Genomic DNA, 16,939 nt, shown 5'->3' with positions numbered 1-16,939 from the left:
CAAACAAAAGACAGGCATATAAGTTGAACATTTACCTGAGGTAGATACACTCCTTGGAGAGAACAATCATGGGAGAAAGAAGGGCTGTTTATGCACAGAGAGACAGTTCAGGGGGCAGGAGTGCATGGAGGAATGGACACAGGGAAGAGGTAACTATTGGGAAGAAGTGGAAGGGGAGCTGCTGCATTGGAGTAAATTGTAGTCAATGTTATGAGACAAAGTGTATGCAAACTGCTGTATGGAAAGTAAATTTGCTCTGTAAATTTACACCCAAATCACAATTTTTAAAAAAAGAAACTAAAAAAAATATATATATCTATCTATATATACACATAGTGGGGAAAAATTCCATCATACAACATACTCTAGAACTAAAGATAAAGGAATTTGAACACATTGTGAAATTATCATGGCCTACCACTTATGTTGTTAGACAATAAAGAGTTAGCTATGGCATTTTTCTTTCTTGCAAATGGACTTTAAGTAAGTATTTGTTGGTTTCTCCATTTTACTTTCTTAGATTTATAATCCCTACCTCTTCTAGCTTTAAGAACTGCTAATAGGTTTGTTTCTTGACTTTCTTTTTCTTGATCAGTAGCAAAAACAGATTTTTAAAATTTGGATCTCCACAGTATCTCCATCTTTGTTTATTTGTAAAGGTAGGGAAGAGAACTCCAAGACTATGGCCCTTAGACAACTCCTTAAGCCCAGAACTGAATTCACTCCCATGGTTCAACTTTTAGCCAAACAATAAAAGACAAATCCATAAGCAGAATAATTAACATCAGGGAGGTATGGACTCAGTAGAAAAATCAACCATATGAGATCAAAAGGGCAGCATTTGCCTAGGGATAAAGCTCAGAAAGCAGGAAGCAATAGGAAAGGACTAAGGGAAATGGTAAACAGTGGGAAGAGTGCTATTACATGGTGGGGGTGACAATGAGTGTCACGAAACAAAATGTGTATGAATTGTTGAATGGAAAGCCAAATTGCTCTTTAAACTTTCACCCAAATCTCTCCCTCTTTCTCTCTCTCTCACATACACACACACACACACAAGGTAGGGAAGAGATTTCAGGTAATACAACCTCCCCTCTTTCCACTTACCTTGGCTCTGCCAGTACTTTGAAGAATGTGCACTAAGGCACAGGCCAACTCTTCTTTGTTCCTCACACTAATTACTGGCTCAAGTACAGAACACAGCATGGTGTAGTTGCTGGTGACAAATTCTGCAAATTCTTTGTATTGCTCCATAGGCAGAATGGTGATAGTTTGGAAACGTGATTTAATCCGAATGGAAGGTCCTCCTGTCTTTCCTTTGTTGGGTGTAGGTGTACTCACTGGATACCACTTTTCTACAAATTGGCGACCAGTCACACTGGCAGTGGGGATGTTGACTAGCCCTACATAATTATTCTTGTCTTTTTTTTTCTTTTTTTCCACATCCTTATAAATGTGAACTGTGATGCTATGAAGAGGTGGGAGGCTGTAAAATTCAAAATGTTCACCCCAGAAAATATTGTCTGCTTTGGTCTTGCTGGTTGTACGAGCAAAGAGGGTATCATCAAGGCACAGTTCACAGAAGTATTTCTTTTTAGGGGCAAGGTCCTTGGCTTCAATGATCCATAAACGGAGAACATTTTCTGCTCGTCTGCAATTGTCCTACAAAGAATAAACAAAGCTGACTTTGAGAGCTAACACCCAAGAAAAGACAGCACATTTTCCTTAAAATAGGTGATGCTGATTATGTACTCCATTGAAAATGGTCAACAAATAATGAAAGGTATTATTATCTCATTGCTCAGGATATTAGAAAGGTCTAAATAAGAATATATTAGAATCTTAAAGAGGCACATAATTGGGTTAAAGAAAAAAAAATCTTCTGTAATGATAAATTCCCATACTGCCAGCCTAGAGGAAACTGGAAATAAAAAAAATGAGTAAGTAGTAAATAAATTTGTGTTCTAGTCTCATTTCTATCTTGACTTGGGAAAATCACTTAACCTCTCTGTGACTTCTTGCCCACACTGGTAAAATGATGATCCTACCTGCAATAAGATTATTTTGAATATAAAATGGCATTACACATATAAATGTGCTTTTAAAACTATCAAGCTCTATAAAAATTAAGACATTTTTTTTCTGCATGTTGTCTTCTATGTACTTAGCTTATAAATACAAACTCATTACCATCGAGTCAATTCCGATTCATAGCAATCCTGCTTATAGAGTTCTGTATTTGTTAAGAGACTTGAAGCCTCTATTACCTTATTTGGTTGAACTGTCCTGCGAAGGTTTTCCATCCACTTATCTCTCTCTGAAGCAGAGTTACAGCTGAAGCATTTACTCCCACTTAAGTATGTAACCTTTAACATAAAGATTAGATGTAAGAAAAAGAAAACATAGGGTACTAGGGGCTCCAACTTCGTAATTCTATCATTTAAGAGATAAGGATATACTATGAACTCAAATCATACTAAATGAAACCAAAATGATTTTTGCTAGTTTTGTGGTATCTGTATCTACATCTGTATCTAGTTTTTTTTTTTTTTTTTTGCCTAGGTAGCACCCACACTCATTCCTAAGGTACGAGAACAAAGGCACTTTAGAATTTAGCTGAGGAATCCAAAACTAGTGTATAGTTCAGAAAGATCAAAATTGAAAACCTTTCAGGTCACATCGTAAACTACCTGCAAATAAGTATGCTCAATTCTGAGTAAGCTGGTAAAAAATAACTAAAAAAGGAAAAGAGTGTAACATTTCTTGGGATTGCCTTCACTATATTATTATAGAAGGATACTAAATGAAATAGAAAAGAGTTACTGGTACTGAATTACTGTCTTTGTAACACATTTCTCCTCTAGTAGGCAACCAGCCTGTTGATTTCCAGTCACTAATTAGGTTAGCCTGACCATTATAATCACTGTCCTTAAAAAATGAAAATGCTGTCTACATCCCTACCACTTAACACTGGGATTGTTTTTTGAAGTAAGTTCTCTAAATACCTGGAAGTTCAAATGATTTTTAATTTAAAAAAAAAAAAGAACGATATCAGTAAATGACTTGCCCAAATTGCTGAAGTTCTTCAAACATTAATTCAGTCTCAAGTTATTACCTAGTTAATCACATCACGTTAAATGTTCCATAACTGTACCATACAGTACGGTAGCTACTAGACCTGTCTGGCTAGCGAGCACCTGAAATGTGGCTAGTCTGAACTGAGACGTGCTGCAAGTGTACAACACACATCACGTTTCTAAGACTCAGACAAAAAAAAGAATATAAAATATCCCATCAATAAGTTTTATATTGATTACATGTTAAAATAATAGTATTTAGGTTAAATAAAATTTAAATTACATCCATAGCTTGCATTTTATTTCTGCTGGTCTATATAAAAAATCAGGAACAAAATATTTCTCAGCTCTCCATCATCTAGCATTGCTAGTCATAAGTAAGTTCTTGTTAATTAATAAAATTCTAACCCTAACAATTATAGCTATACAGTTTTCAGATTTAACTTGCAAATGGCTAATTGTGTACATCTAAGCTTGGGAGGGATAAATTATTATAAAAAAGATAGTCATAATTTTCTGTTGAAGGGCAACTGGTTCATTCACCACTTTAGGAACTTGGGGTATACCAGAGCCTGTGCTAAATGCAGGGGATTAAAATAAGTAAGACATTTTTCAGCTCTTGAACTGTTTGTGTTATAATTAGAAATGTTACAGTCTTAGCAATTACCTCCAAGAACCTTTAAATTGGGGACACAGGATTTCAGGAGAAAAAAAAGATAATATATGGCTAACAGCCTTATCAATACCAAAAGATAAATATACTGCTTTCAAAGTTATTGCTAGTTTTGAGGCCATTGCTGAGAATGTATCAAGAAACCATTTATTTTGAAAGCAGACTAGGCCAAAGGGAATGACAAGCCATTCTGAACAACTTCAACTGCCAACATAATTAGATTAACAGATTTCTAACATTTTTCCCTGTAAGTAATTCTTAGCAATTGACAGCTATTTAAGATAATCAAGTCATCAGTACCACAGTAACAAAAATTACAAATTACTGAATAGAAGATATACTTATTTGACTGCCCTCATTTCTTCCTACACTTCTTTACCTCAAAGCAGAAGTCTTGTCCCAGAATGCTACTATGGAGTGGTTTCACTGACACAGGCTCCCCTCTCCCAAGATCCAGACATTCCACTGCACTACATGGGCTCAGCAAGGATTCATGGGAACGCGACTCTTTTAGTTTAGGCAGTCCATGAGACCTAAAAGTAGGAAAAGGAATTTAAGATAAGGTCACCAAGGAAAGGAGGTTCAATAACAATGGATGCTAACAATAAATGTGTAACATGTCTATGGGAATACAGGTAATCTATAATAGCATTGTGCCTAAGGCACTTGACTGCTAACCAGAAGGCTGGCAGCTCAAACCCACCAGCCACTCCTTGGAAGGAAGATGGGGCAATCTACTTGCTAGTGACAGTGTCTCGGGAACCGGAAACCCAAGGAGGGGTCGCTATGAGTCGGGTCTGACTTGACGGCACATAACAACAACAAACAACAACATAACAACAAAAATGTAAGCATATTTACAAGGCACAGATGAATCATATACAGTGAAATCTGTGAGAGCTGGGATTCAGCAGGACTGCCTTGTTTTTCTGGGTCTCATAAATTTTCTGTTTTTGACAGGATGCAGTATGACTACTTTTCTATCACTCGTTTTCCTTCTCTGACACATTTCAGCCTTAAACATGTGCCAGCATTCTTATACACTCTTTTTGTCTTTCAATAGCTCGAAAACATACTATAGTTTCAAGGAAGCTCAAAGCTCTACTATAGACATAGTTTTATCCTCATTCCAATCTTGGAGATGAAGGAATATACGCTATTCAAGGTTATCATATACATTCTTTTGTGTGTATGTACAAAAGCATTGTCAAAAGGCAAGCTATTTCTTTTCTTATTTATTTTTTTCATGCTGTAACTTTATCCTCTTCTACCTTGACAAAGGGAACTCTGGTGGCATAGTACCTAAGGCATTTGACTGCTAACCAGAAGGCTGGCAGTTCAAATCACTAGCCACTCCTCGGAAGGAAGGTTGGGCAGTCTACTTCCATAGTGATACCGCCTTGGAAACCCAAGGAGGGGTCACTATGAGTCAGATCTGACTCAAAGGCAGTGAGTTTGGTTTTTCGTTTTGACCTTGACAAAACAGCAGTGGCTGAATTCTGTTTGTTTCTTTCCCCTTTTGGCAGAACACACACACATAAACACAGAGTGAAGGCCAAACTTTATAGCTCAAGACTGTCTTTCAGACCTAATCTCTATCTCAACATAGAATTCTTTTCTGGCAAGCCTTTGGCTCTATCCATGCTTTACTGTATAAACATGAATAATGAAAAAATGTCCCTCTCTCGAAAGAAATGCTCGAACTCTCATCTAGAAGGATAGATCTTTGTCATTACCATTCAGACATTCTGGCTGATTCTGTTTCCTAATTATTTTAAAAAGAATGCTGGGAGTCATGACTCTAATCACTATAGGAGCTAATACTTCACTGCTTTAGCCTTGGAAAAATTAACAAAGTCAATATAAAGCACAATATTGAACCCAGAACTGGAGAGCTATGCAGTTTTACTTGATAATTACAGTATTTATTGATTGAAATACCCAGAATTAAATACATGTATTTCAAGTAGAACTGCTTAGTAATAGGGATCCAAAGACATGTGTTGTGTAAAGGCATTTGTTTTTGTAAAATACACTAAATAAAAAGCTTCGATCACTTCTTTGAAATAACCATGTTATTATTAACAGGAACTAGAATACGTAATGCCAGAGTAGCTTTTAGTTAAATTACAAAGCAATGAGGTATAGGAAACAATCACTAAAGGATGCTCACCCCCTTCAGTCTCCATTCTTACATTGTTTAATCAACCTTCATACAGTAAGAAACATTTTAAGCAATAAAGATTTTAGTTCATTCTTCTTTCCATACAAATCACTCACCATTTAAAATTTAGTCTGAAAAACATATGTTCTGATACTCAGCAGTTTAAGGTCAAAACATCAGCACTTCTATTTCCCAGTGTTAATATACAGTATGCTCAAAAGGACAAATGCCACCTAATGTTCTGTAGTTTAAAAAATTAACAGTGCAACACAATTCCACATTTATTTCCTTTTGTTCCACTGGATAAGACAATGGTACACTGTATATTGCAAATATCAACTAGAAATAACTAAAAAAATATATTTACTATATAATTTAATTACAATACAACCCTTCCCAATATGCTTCATAGGAAGCCTGGTTGAGGCAAAAAGACACTGTAATCTTTCCTAAATGCACAGAAAACAATACTAGCTTGTTTTTCCCAGGAGGAGATGGTGAGGGGAAAAGTCTCTTCTGCTCTGGGGAAAGATTAAGGCATATTTAAATAGAAGGAAGTACCACAAAAAGCTTCCTTGTAGTTTTCAAATTCTCCACAAAAATTTTCTAAAACAAAAATTAATTTTATTTCAAACAAAATAAGCATCTACCTACATGAAGCAATTGTACAGCCACCTGGCAGTGCAGCCCCAAATCATAGCGGTGCCACATGTCACGGTATAGCAAGTCGCTTTCTGAACTCTATCTCAGAAAACAACTCTCTGTTTAGAAGACAGGACCCAACAGAAGATGGTTTCCCTGTTGCCTTCGGTTACTGACAATATCTTAGGATGAATGTTTTCCAGGTGTTATTTCAAGTCTTCCATAGAAGTGGAACAACAACAACAAAAAAACAAGCAACAAGAAGTCTTCATCCAAATAGGCTGCAGAATAGGTAATATTCCTCTTCTTCCTTCAGGCTGCATCTAGCCCCTCAGGTGAGACAAACAAGGTTCCTGGGCTCTAGGCTGGGCCTGTTGCCATGGTGCTACACCTATAAGGAGATTAGTGCTGGAAAGCAGCTGAGAGAAGCTGCAGTTTGAAGGACTCAAGGAGCATGCTCTGCTAATGTGGCACAGGCGACCATTTTAAAATAGGAAGGAAGAGACGGTGAAATCCCTAACCATTTTCATTAACACTTTCTCAGAACCAGAGGCTGTAGAAAAAAAAAAAAAACAAACTGAAGCAACTCAGAGAGTGGGGAAGAACCTCTTATTAAAAACTCTTCTAGAGGACAGGTCTGAGAAGCTTTTAGCTTGCTTCATGTATGATGCCCATTTCCTCACAGAAGGCACTTGTGACATCCCCCGCTGCAAGTACAATCTTCTCTCACATCTGTTCCCTGTGCTTTGCAGTGCTTACCCTAATTAAATGTTTCTAGGCATTATGTGATCTTAAATTATCTGGGTTTTTTCATTTTGTTTTTGTAGAGAAAGTTGGATAAAATTGTTTTTTTTTTAACTTTGATACTCAAGTCTAATTTCCAAATGCAGCCATAAACTGATATTGCTAACCAAATGTGAATTATAAGTCAAAACTTATAGTTACTGAAATTTTAATTATTAACACATAACTCAGTATCCTCCTATTATTCTCCATTTGTATATAAATGAAGTGAAAATCAAAGTCACTAATACATTGCACATTACTGCTGAATTAATAAGCAAGCCTTTCCTGTGTTGGGAAGAAAGTGCCTCTGAGAAGTAATTCCCAGAGAAGCAAGATGGCAGTAAACAGAACGAGCAGCAGCCTGGTGTGTGTGTGTGGGGGAGGAATAGGGAACAGGGGACATTATTTGCACAAATTTTTATATAATAGTATTGCCAGTAACCCCAAAAAACCCACTGCCATTGAGTTGGTTCTGAACTCAATGTAGAACTGCCCCGTAGGATTTCTGATGCTGTAAATCTTTAAGGAAGCAGACTGCTTCATAAGTCTTCTGTGGAGCAGCTAGTGGGTTTGAACTATTGACCTGGTTAGCAGCCCAATGCTTTAACCACAATGCCATCAGAACTCCTTTAGTAATGCCAAGTTCCATCTAAATCATGTTTACCTCACCCTATACCTTCATAATGAATTGATTTTTCTTACATCTATTAACTAGAGAGTTTTAAGAGACTTGAGTGGCACAATGGTTTACTCCTCTAAAGAAAACTGACTGTGGATTTATTAATAGAATATGAGTTTAGAATGACTTTCTATAGTTCATTCTGATGATAGCCTTCATCAAGGAAACTAGCCTTCAAAGTGAACATTGTGAATCCCTTCACCATAGGCAAGGTTCCCTCTCCCGGGTCTCCCACCATCCCAAACACTGCAACAACGCAATGCAATGCACTGCCCTGGAGTCGGGTCTGACTCATAGTGACTCCTCCTTGGGTTTCTGAGGCTGTACCACTACGGAAGTAGATTGCCCAACCTTCCTTCTGAGGAGTGGCTGGTGGGTTTGAACCGCCAGCCTTCTGGTTAGCAGTCAAATGCCTTAGGCACCCTACCACCAGAGCTCCCAAACACCAGGTAAAAATATTCAGGATTCTAGAAAGACTATTTCTTGGTTTAAATAAACTGCTTTTCAGATACAATTCTACTTCTAATTAAGGAATACCACCATATTTGTATGTAAAGACCAAACCTCTAGATAATATGCTAGTAAGGGTTAAAAATCTAATTGCTTTGTTGATGAAGATTACCTCCTGCTTCTGACCTATTTAAGAGATAAATTACAAAGCAGGAGAGGCCTTTTATTACTTACTATAGTGAATGAGTATTATATTGCTCTAGCCCTCATCACTCCCTGAAATCAGTCTTAAAGACGAAAGTGAATGGCTAGGGGGTGAGGAGCCAATACACACATACCATCTGATACACTGATGAAGGAAAAAAAGAAGTCAAAGAACTCTGATTAGTGCTATGTTAGGTAAAACACAGCAGGATTTTCTCACCTTAACCACCTAATTTTTCTAAGAGCTACATTTCCTCCATAGCTCCAGTGATACTTGACCGTGCTAGCTCAATATGCCACATGTTTACAGATTTAGTTCCAAATTTGGGACACTTTTAATTAAAAATGCTTTTTGCCTCACAAAATGAAAGACAGCATCCTAGACTCCAGTGCAGCTGAGTTTCTGCTTTGCTTGGCAGTTCTGATTCCAGACTGTTTCACGGAATTTCTTGAAGAGATGGCTGCTCAGCCAGGAAGCTATGTACAGCAATGTACACTCGTATTTATGAATATGCATTCTCAAGGCACTTCACCTTGTACTACTAATTCTGTAGTAATTAACAGAATCCAGTATCCTAATAATCAACAAATTTACACACACTCCAAATAGTTTTTTTTAAAAAATGGCATCTGAGATTTCACTTTGGAGAAAATGTAGCTTTACCTGTTCCTTGAGTTTTATGGGTTTTCAACCAGTGGCTAAAACATCCAACTGATCTTTCCTGTTTGAAAGAGCAGATCCCTAAGTGTTCCTTTTCTGTACTCTCATTTTAAAGGTTTCTCCTTCCAGATTTAAATAAGAAATTAAAGTTCATTCACCAAAGTTCAAACTGTGTGTTTTAAAAAAAAAAACTTCCTTGAGGATCTTGACAGCAGTAGCTGCACTGGTTTAATGGCTGCAGTAGTTATAGCCAGACCTATTGCTTAAATTACCCACTGATTTTTGTTAGTTTTAAAAATATACCACACAACTGCTCCCACTAAAAAATTATGGAAACAACATTTACTGCAGCTCTTCCTTCTCCCTGCTCTCAGTCACTGGACAGGATGGTCTACTGAGCCCAGCTGCTAACGGTAAGAAAGGATATTTGTCAGCCTGACTTGTCAGTTGAACAAGGCTTATAAAGAGGAAATTTATCATCATAGATGAAAATGATACTCACATCTATTTTGATACATTTACATGACACATACAATAAAGGTAGAGGCAGAAGAGAGACTAGATTAAAGATATTAAAACATGTACTGGGGAAAAACTCAAATTTGTCTCCAATATGACAGACACCAGGGAATAACCTCTTTACTCATATCGTATTTTATGGTGATAATGAGGCTAAAAGTCTAGCAACTAAATCAGGAAAAAGAAAAAATAAACTATCAGTCTTTCCATTCACTCCTTAATAGTTATGTTAATGTAGGTATGAATGAACTATGGAAAGAACTGTGGAATTCAATGACATCCCCACCCCCATTTTTTTTTTAGTACATATATAATATACTAAAGGAGCTCTGGTAGCATAGTGCCTAAGGCATTTGACTGCTAACCAGAAGGCTGGCAGTTTAAACCCACCAGCCACTCCTCTGAAGGAAGGTTGGGCAATCTACTTCTGTCGTGATATTGCCTCGGCAACCCAAGGAGGGATCGCTAGAAGTTGGAGCTGACTCGACGGCACACAACAACAATAAAATAATATACTAAAACAAAATTTGCCATTTAAAAAAGTTTTAAAATTTTTACATTTGAAACATTTTAGCAGAATTTAGTGGCATTAATTACATTCACAATATTGTACAACCATCAGCACTATTTATAAAACTTTTCCATTGCCCCAAAAGTAAACTCTGTACCCAATAAGCAATAACTCCCATTCTCTCTTCCCCCATCCCCTGGTAACCTCTGATACATTCTTTGTCTCTTATCAATTTGCCTATTCTAGATATTTCACTAAGTGGAATCCTATAGTCTTCGTCCTTTTGTGTCTGACTTTTTTCACTTAGCATAAAGTTTTCAAGGTTCATCTATATTGTAACATTTTTCTTTATGGCTGAGCAATACTCCACTGTACGCATATACCATGTTTTGTTATCCACTCTTCTACTGAAGGACACTTGGGGTGTTTCCACCTTTTGGCTATTGTGAATAATGCTGCAATAACACTGGCATATAAGTATCTGTTTGAATCTCTGCTTTCAAATCTTTTGGGGAAATACCATCTAGGAGTGGAACTGCTGGGTTACGACAGTAATTCTATGTTTAACTTTTTGAGGAGCTGCCAAACTTTTCCACAGCAGCTGCACCACTTTACATTCCCATCAGCACTGTAAAAAACAAAAACAAAAAACAAACCAAAACGCCACTTTCATCAAGTCGATTCTGACGTATAACAACCCCATGTTTTACAGAGTAGATCTGCTCCATAGGGTCTTCTTGGATGTAATCTTTATAGAAGCAGTTCACTAGGCTTTTCTTTTGCAGTAAGAGGGCTCCAATTCTCTATATTCTCATCAACAGTTATTTTCCAATGTTCTTTTTTTAAACTTATATAATAGCCATCCTAGTGTGTGGGAAGCAATGGTGAAAAGGAAATAGCTAGAGGGAGAAGTGGGCTTGAAGAAGGTTGTGGGTTTTTTCCAATTCCTTTTTTTTTTTCTTAAACAGTAAAGTAATATATGTTCCTTGTAAAATATTCCAACAGTTCAAAGAGATGTAAAGTGAAGAATAAAAATAAGGGTATTTCTTTCAATTCCATGAAGAAAACACTGTTAACAATTTTTGTGAACCCTCCTTGAAACTTTTTGTACATAAACAACTAATGACTTCTTCCAAGGCTTTGAGGAAGAGTCTGTTCCATGCTGTGTCCTAGCTTCTGACAGTGGCAGGTGTTCCCAGGGTTGCAGCTGTAGCACACAGCATCCTTCCTCTGTCTGTTTCTCTGTGTCTGTTCTTCTCTTTTATAAGGACACCACTTATATTTGATTAGTACCCACTCTACCCTGATATGACATCATATTAATTTAACTGAAAACATCTTCAAAGACTCTATTTCCTAACAAAGTCACATTCACAGTACCAGGGATTAGGACTTCAATATATCTTTTGGGGGACAGCATTTAATCTATATACATTTAAAATTTTGATATTGCCAAATAACCCTCCAAAACAAATGGAATCAATTTAATCATCTCCTAACATGCTTTCATCAACATAGAATATGATAGAACTTTAAAAATCTTTGCCAGTATAATTGGCAAAAATGGTATTTCATTATTATTTAGTTTGAATTTCAATAATTATGATGTTGAGGATATTTTTATGTTTATTGTCAATCTATGTTCCCTTGTCTGTGAATTATGGACTGTTGCTTCATGTTTTTGAATAATTTTTCTAATTGCTGAGTTTAAGTGATATTTAAAGGCTCTTTATGTATTAAGTGAATTAGTTCTGTCATATCTGTAATCATTTCCTCCCAGTTTATACTTAGAAAGGGTTTCCCCATTTCAAGATCATAAACTCCAACTACATATATTTTTAATACTTTTTAAAACTTTTATTTTATTTTACATTTTATCCAGTCTATCTGGGGATATAAACCAAAATGAAACTCAACTGGCAACGAGTCGATTCCAACTCATAGCAACCCTTCAGGACAGAGCAGAAGTGCCCCATAGGGTTCCCAAGACTGAAAATGTTGATGGCAACAGGCTGCCTCACCTTTCTCTCATGGAGCAGCTGGTAGGTTCGAACTGCTGACCTTTTGGTTAGCAGCCCAATGCTCTAACCACAGTGTCACTAAAGCTCCTTGTATGGAATAAGGGGAGATGAAAAGAGTGGGGAGTCAGCTTTATATTTTAACAAATTGTAGAAATACGACCATAAATTGAGTCATTAATATATTAAAATACGTTGTTGTTGTTATTTGCCATCGAGTCAGCCCCGACTCATAGCGACCCCTCCTTGGGTTTCCGAGGCAGTATCACTACGGAAGTAGGAATGCCCAACCTTCCTTCCAAGGAGTGGCTGGTGGGTTTGAACCGCCAGCCTTCTGGTTAGCAGTCAAGTGCCTTAGGCACTATGCTACATTAAAATATGAATACCTCTTGGTAATAGTAGAATATATATATATATCTATATATATATATCTATATATCTATATCTATATAGATATATATATAAAATATAGTATTCTACTATTACCAAGAGGTATACATGAGTGAATGTGCTTTGTGTATGATTTTGACTTTTGTCCTTTCTTTCTTGAGTATCTTCTCAGCAAGACAGGATTCTTATCAACACATGCAACAAGAAGTATAGTGGAGAAAGCTCTCAACTTGGAGCCAAAAAGCCTACACATGCATGTCAAATGAAACCATTCACTAGTTATATGACAAGGAGCAAATCAACTATTCTTTTGGAACCTTAACTTTAGTGTTCTCCTTTGAAAAATGCAGTTATTATACAAATGTGAGGGATTATTATTGCAGATACAGAGTTTTACATGTTAATATGACACATCTTAGTTCATTTGATATTCTTAAATATATTCTCTGCTGAAAGAATATAAAGACAGAAGGAATAAGTATAAAAATATTTTTAAAATTTTCTTTATTTGTATACTTTCTCTACCACTTGTGTATCAGTTTGTTGTACTGTGATGGCTTGACTATTGCTGTGAGCTGGAGGTTATGCCACCACTGTTTTAAATACCAACAGGGTCACCCATGGTAGACAGGTTTCATGGGAGTTTCCAGACTAAGACAGACTCGGAAGAAGGAAGGGGACGTCCACTTATCAAAGAAGTGGCCAGTGAAAACATTATGAATAGTAGTGAATCACTATCTGATATATTACTGGAAAACTATGAATATCCCTGAAACACTGTCTGATAAAGTGTCAGAAGATGAGCTCTTCATGTTGGAGGGCACTCAAAATATGACCGAGGAAGAGCTGCCTCATCAAAGTAGAGTTGACCTTAATGACGTGGATGGAGTAATTTTCAGGACCTCCATTTGCTCATGAGGCATGACTCAAAATCACAGCTGCAAACATCCATTAATAATCAGAATGTGGAATGCACAAAGTATGACTCCAGTGAAATTGGGAGTTGTCAAAAAATGAAATGGAATGCATAAAGATCAATATCCCAGGCATTAGTGAGCTGAAATGGACTGTTTTTGGCCATTTTAAATAAGACAACCATATGTTCTACTATGCCAGGAATGACACATTGAAGAGGAATGGTGTGGCATTCACTGTCACAAAAAATCTTTCAAGGTCTATCCTGAAGTACAATGTTGTAAGTGGTAGGATACTATCCATACAGCTACAAGGCAGACCAGTTAACACTACTATTATTCAAATTTACACACCAACCACCAAAGCCAAAGGTGACGAAATTGAAGATTTTTACCAACTTCTGCAGTCTGAAATTGACCAAACATGCAATCAAGATGCGTTGATTATGGGTGATGACTGGAATGCAAAAGTTGGAAACAAAGAGGAATCACTAGTAAATGGAATACATGGCCTTGATGATAGAAATGACGTTAAAGATTGCATGACAGAATTTTGCAAGACCAATGACTTATTCATTGCAAATACCTTCTTTCAACAACATAAACAACAGCTATACATATGGACTTTGCCAGATGGAATACACAGGATAAGACAGACGACATCTGTGGGCAGAGGTGATGAAGAGGCTCAATATTTTCAGCCAAAACAAGGCCAGGAACTGACTGCAGAACAGACTATCAACTGCGCATATGCAAGTTCAAGCTGAAGCTAAAGACAATTAAAACAAATCCACAAGAGCCAAAATATGACCTTGACTATATCCCACCTGAATTTAGAGACCATCTAAAGAATGGATTTGATGCATGAACACCAATGACAGAAAACCAGATGAATTGTGGGATGACTTCAAGAACATCATCCCTGAAGAAAGCAAAAGGTCATTAAAAAGACAGGAAAGGAAGAAAAGACCAAAACAGGTGTCAGAAGAGACTCTGAAACTTGCTCTTGAATGCAGAGCAGCTAGGAAATGGAAAATGACAAGATAAAAAAGCTGAATTGAAGATTTCAAAAAGCAGCTTGAAAAGGTAAAGTCAATTTTTACAATGAAATACACAAAGACCTGCAGTTGGAAAGCAAAAAGGGAAGAAAATAACCAGCATTTCTCAAGCTAAAAGAACTGAAGAAAAAATTCAATCTTTGACTTGCAATATTGAAAGATTCTATGGGCAAAATACTGACTGATGGCAGGGAGCATCAAAAGAAGAGGGAAGAATACACAGAGTCACTGTACCAAAAAGAATTGGTCGATTTCAGGAGGTGGCATATAATCAAGAACCAATGGTATTGAAGGAAGAAGGTGAAGCTGCACTGAAGGAACTGGTGAAAAAGAAGGCTCCAAGAATTGTCAGAATACTCACTGAGATGTTTCAACACAAGGATGCCAGGCTGGAGGCACTTACTCATCTATGCCAAGAAATCTGGAAGATAGCTAGCTGGCCAACTGACTGGAAGAGATCCTTATTTGTACCCATTCCAAAGAAAGGTGATCCCACAGAATGTGGAAATTATCAAACAATATCATTAATATCACATGCAAGTAAGATCTTACTGAAGATAATTCAAAAATGGTTACAGTGGTATATTGACAGAGAATTTCCAGAAATGCAACCTGGATTCAAAAGAGGATATGGAACCAGGGATATCATTGCTGATGTCAGATGGACCTTGGCTGAAAGCAAAGAATACCAGAAAGATGTTTACTTATGTTTTATTGACTATGCGAAATCATTTGATTGTGTGGATCATAACAAATTATGGATAACATTGAGAAGAATGGGAATTCTAGAACACTTAATTGTGCTCATGAGGAACCTGTACATAGACCAGGAGGCTGCCATTCAAACCGAACAAGGAGATATGGCATAGTTTAAAATCAGGAAGGGAATGCAACAGGGTTATATTCTTTTACCATACTTATTCCATCTGTATGATGACCAAATAATCTGAGAAGCTGGACTATACATAGAAGAACACGGCATCAGGATTGGAGGAAGACTCATTACCAACCTGAGATATGCAGACGACACAACCTTGCTTGCTGAAAGTGAAGATGACTTGAAGCACTTACTGAGGAAGATTAAAGACTACCGTATGCAATATGGATTACATCTCAATATAAAGAAAATGAAAATCCTCAAAACTGGACCAAGAAGCAGCATCACAATAGAGAAAAGATTGAAGTTGTCAAACATTTCATGTTACTTGGTTCAACAATCAACACCAATGGAAGCAGCAGTGAATAAATTAGATGACACATTGCACTAGGCAAATCTGCTGCAAAAGACCTCTGTAAAATGAAGAAGAGTGAGACTTCTGGTAAGATGGAGGAAAAGGCAGACAAGTGACACAGATCCTCTTCAACAAAGAAAAGAAAAACCAATTGACAGAGATACAGAAGGTAATCCTGGAACCCTGAGCTTTGAAACGAACTTTACAGAAGTGAATTAGGCACCCACTAGTGGAAAAACCTGAACGAAAACGGCGAGTACAAAGATGGTCGGAGCTGCGGACTGTCAGCTATTCTGACGAGACCAATAGCCTGAATATTTCCAAGTGGTGTTGGGACCTGAGAATTGACCTAAAGATCAGTGCCGGTCACCAAGGGCTGCAAGGACAACGGCGCTGGTGGCCTATGACTAGGAAAGGAAACAGTAAGGAGGCAGACAACCTGAGCTGTTGACCTTCTGCTGTCCGGAGGGCAGAGTCATTTTAATTGTTTACACATGGCAGTCATTTTGGATATTTAAAGTGACCGAGGGCACAGCCATTTTGAATGTTTACAAGCGGTGGCCATTTTGGATATTTAAAGTGACTGTGAGCGCAGCCATTTTGAATGTTTACAAGTGGTAACCATTTTGGATTTTAAAGTGATAGCATTCTCATTCGGATTCCAGGGACCTAAGAATAGGCTCTGTTTGCCAGGGTTGGCAAAGACATACGAGAGGGTGACAACAGGAAAGGAGACAGGTGGTGAGTGTATAAGTGCTGTCAACTAGTGAATAGAGGAGCACAGCACAACACCCTGCCTGTATAGATAACATACAAACAAAACAAAGAAAACAAAAATTGTGGACAAGTCACTCCAACATATAATCACCAATTAAATATAAACACAAAAATGTCACAATGCTTCAGGGGACAGCAGAGCATCACAGTCCACACAAAGAAGCAAGATAAAGCAGGAGAAGTA

The 16,939-nt window shown here is 37.2% G+C and overlaps 1 protein-coding gene across 1 annotated transcript in view; it reads right to left on the bottom strand.

Annotated features, from left to right (window-relative positions):
- RASAL2 (RAS protein activator like 2) overlaps positions 1 to 16,939 on the bottom strand; it is a 559,503-nt gene that overhangs the window by 45,596 nt on the left and 496,968 nt on the right. Inside the window, exons 6-8 of the mRNA XM_007937610.2 lie at positions 4,130 to 4,283; positions 2,268 to 2,366; positions 1,108 to 1,662 (exon numbers count right to left, since the gene is read on the bottom strand). Coding sequence (XP_007935801.1) covers positions 1,108 to 1,662; positions 2,268 to 2,366; positions 4,130 to 4,283 — 808 coding nt within the window. The remainder of the gene's footprint in view (positions 1 to 1,107; positions 1,663 to 2,267; positions 2,367 to 4,129; positions 4,284 to 16,939) is intronic.

Source organism: Orycteropus afer, unplaced genomic scaffold (assembly GCF_000298275.1).
Source record: "Orycteropus afer afer isolate SDZICR_OR568_19922 unplaced genomic scaffold, OryAfe1.0 scaffold00043, whole genome shotgun sequence".
In the NCBI taxonomy this organism is placed as follows: domain Eukaryota; kingdom Metazoa; phylum Chordata; class Mammalia; order Tubulidentata; family Orycteropodidae; genus Orycteropus; species Orycteropus afer.
Note: the sequence above shows the minus strand (reverse complement) of the source record. Positions and strands in the feature narration are given on the sequence as shown.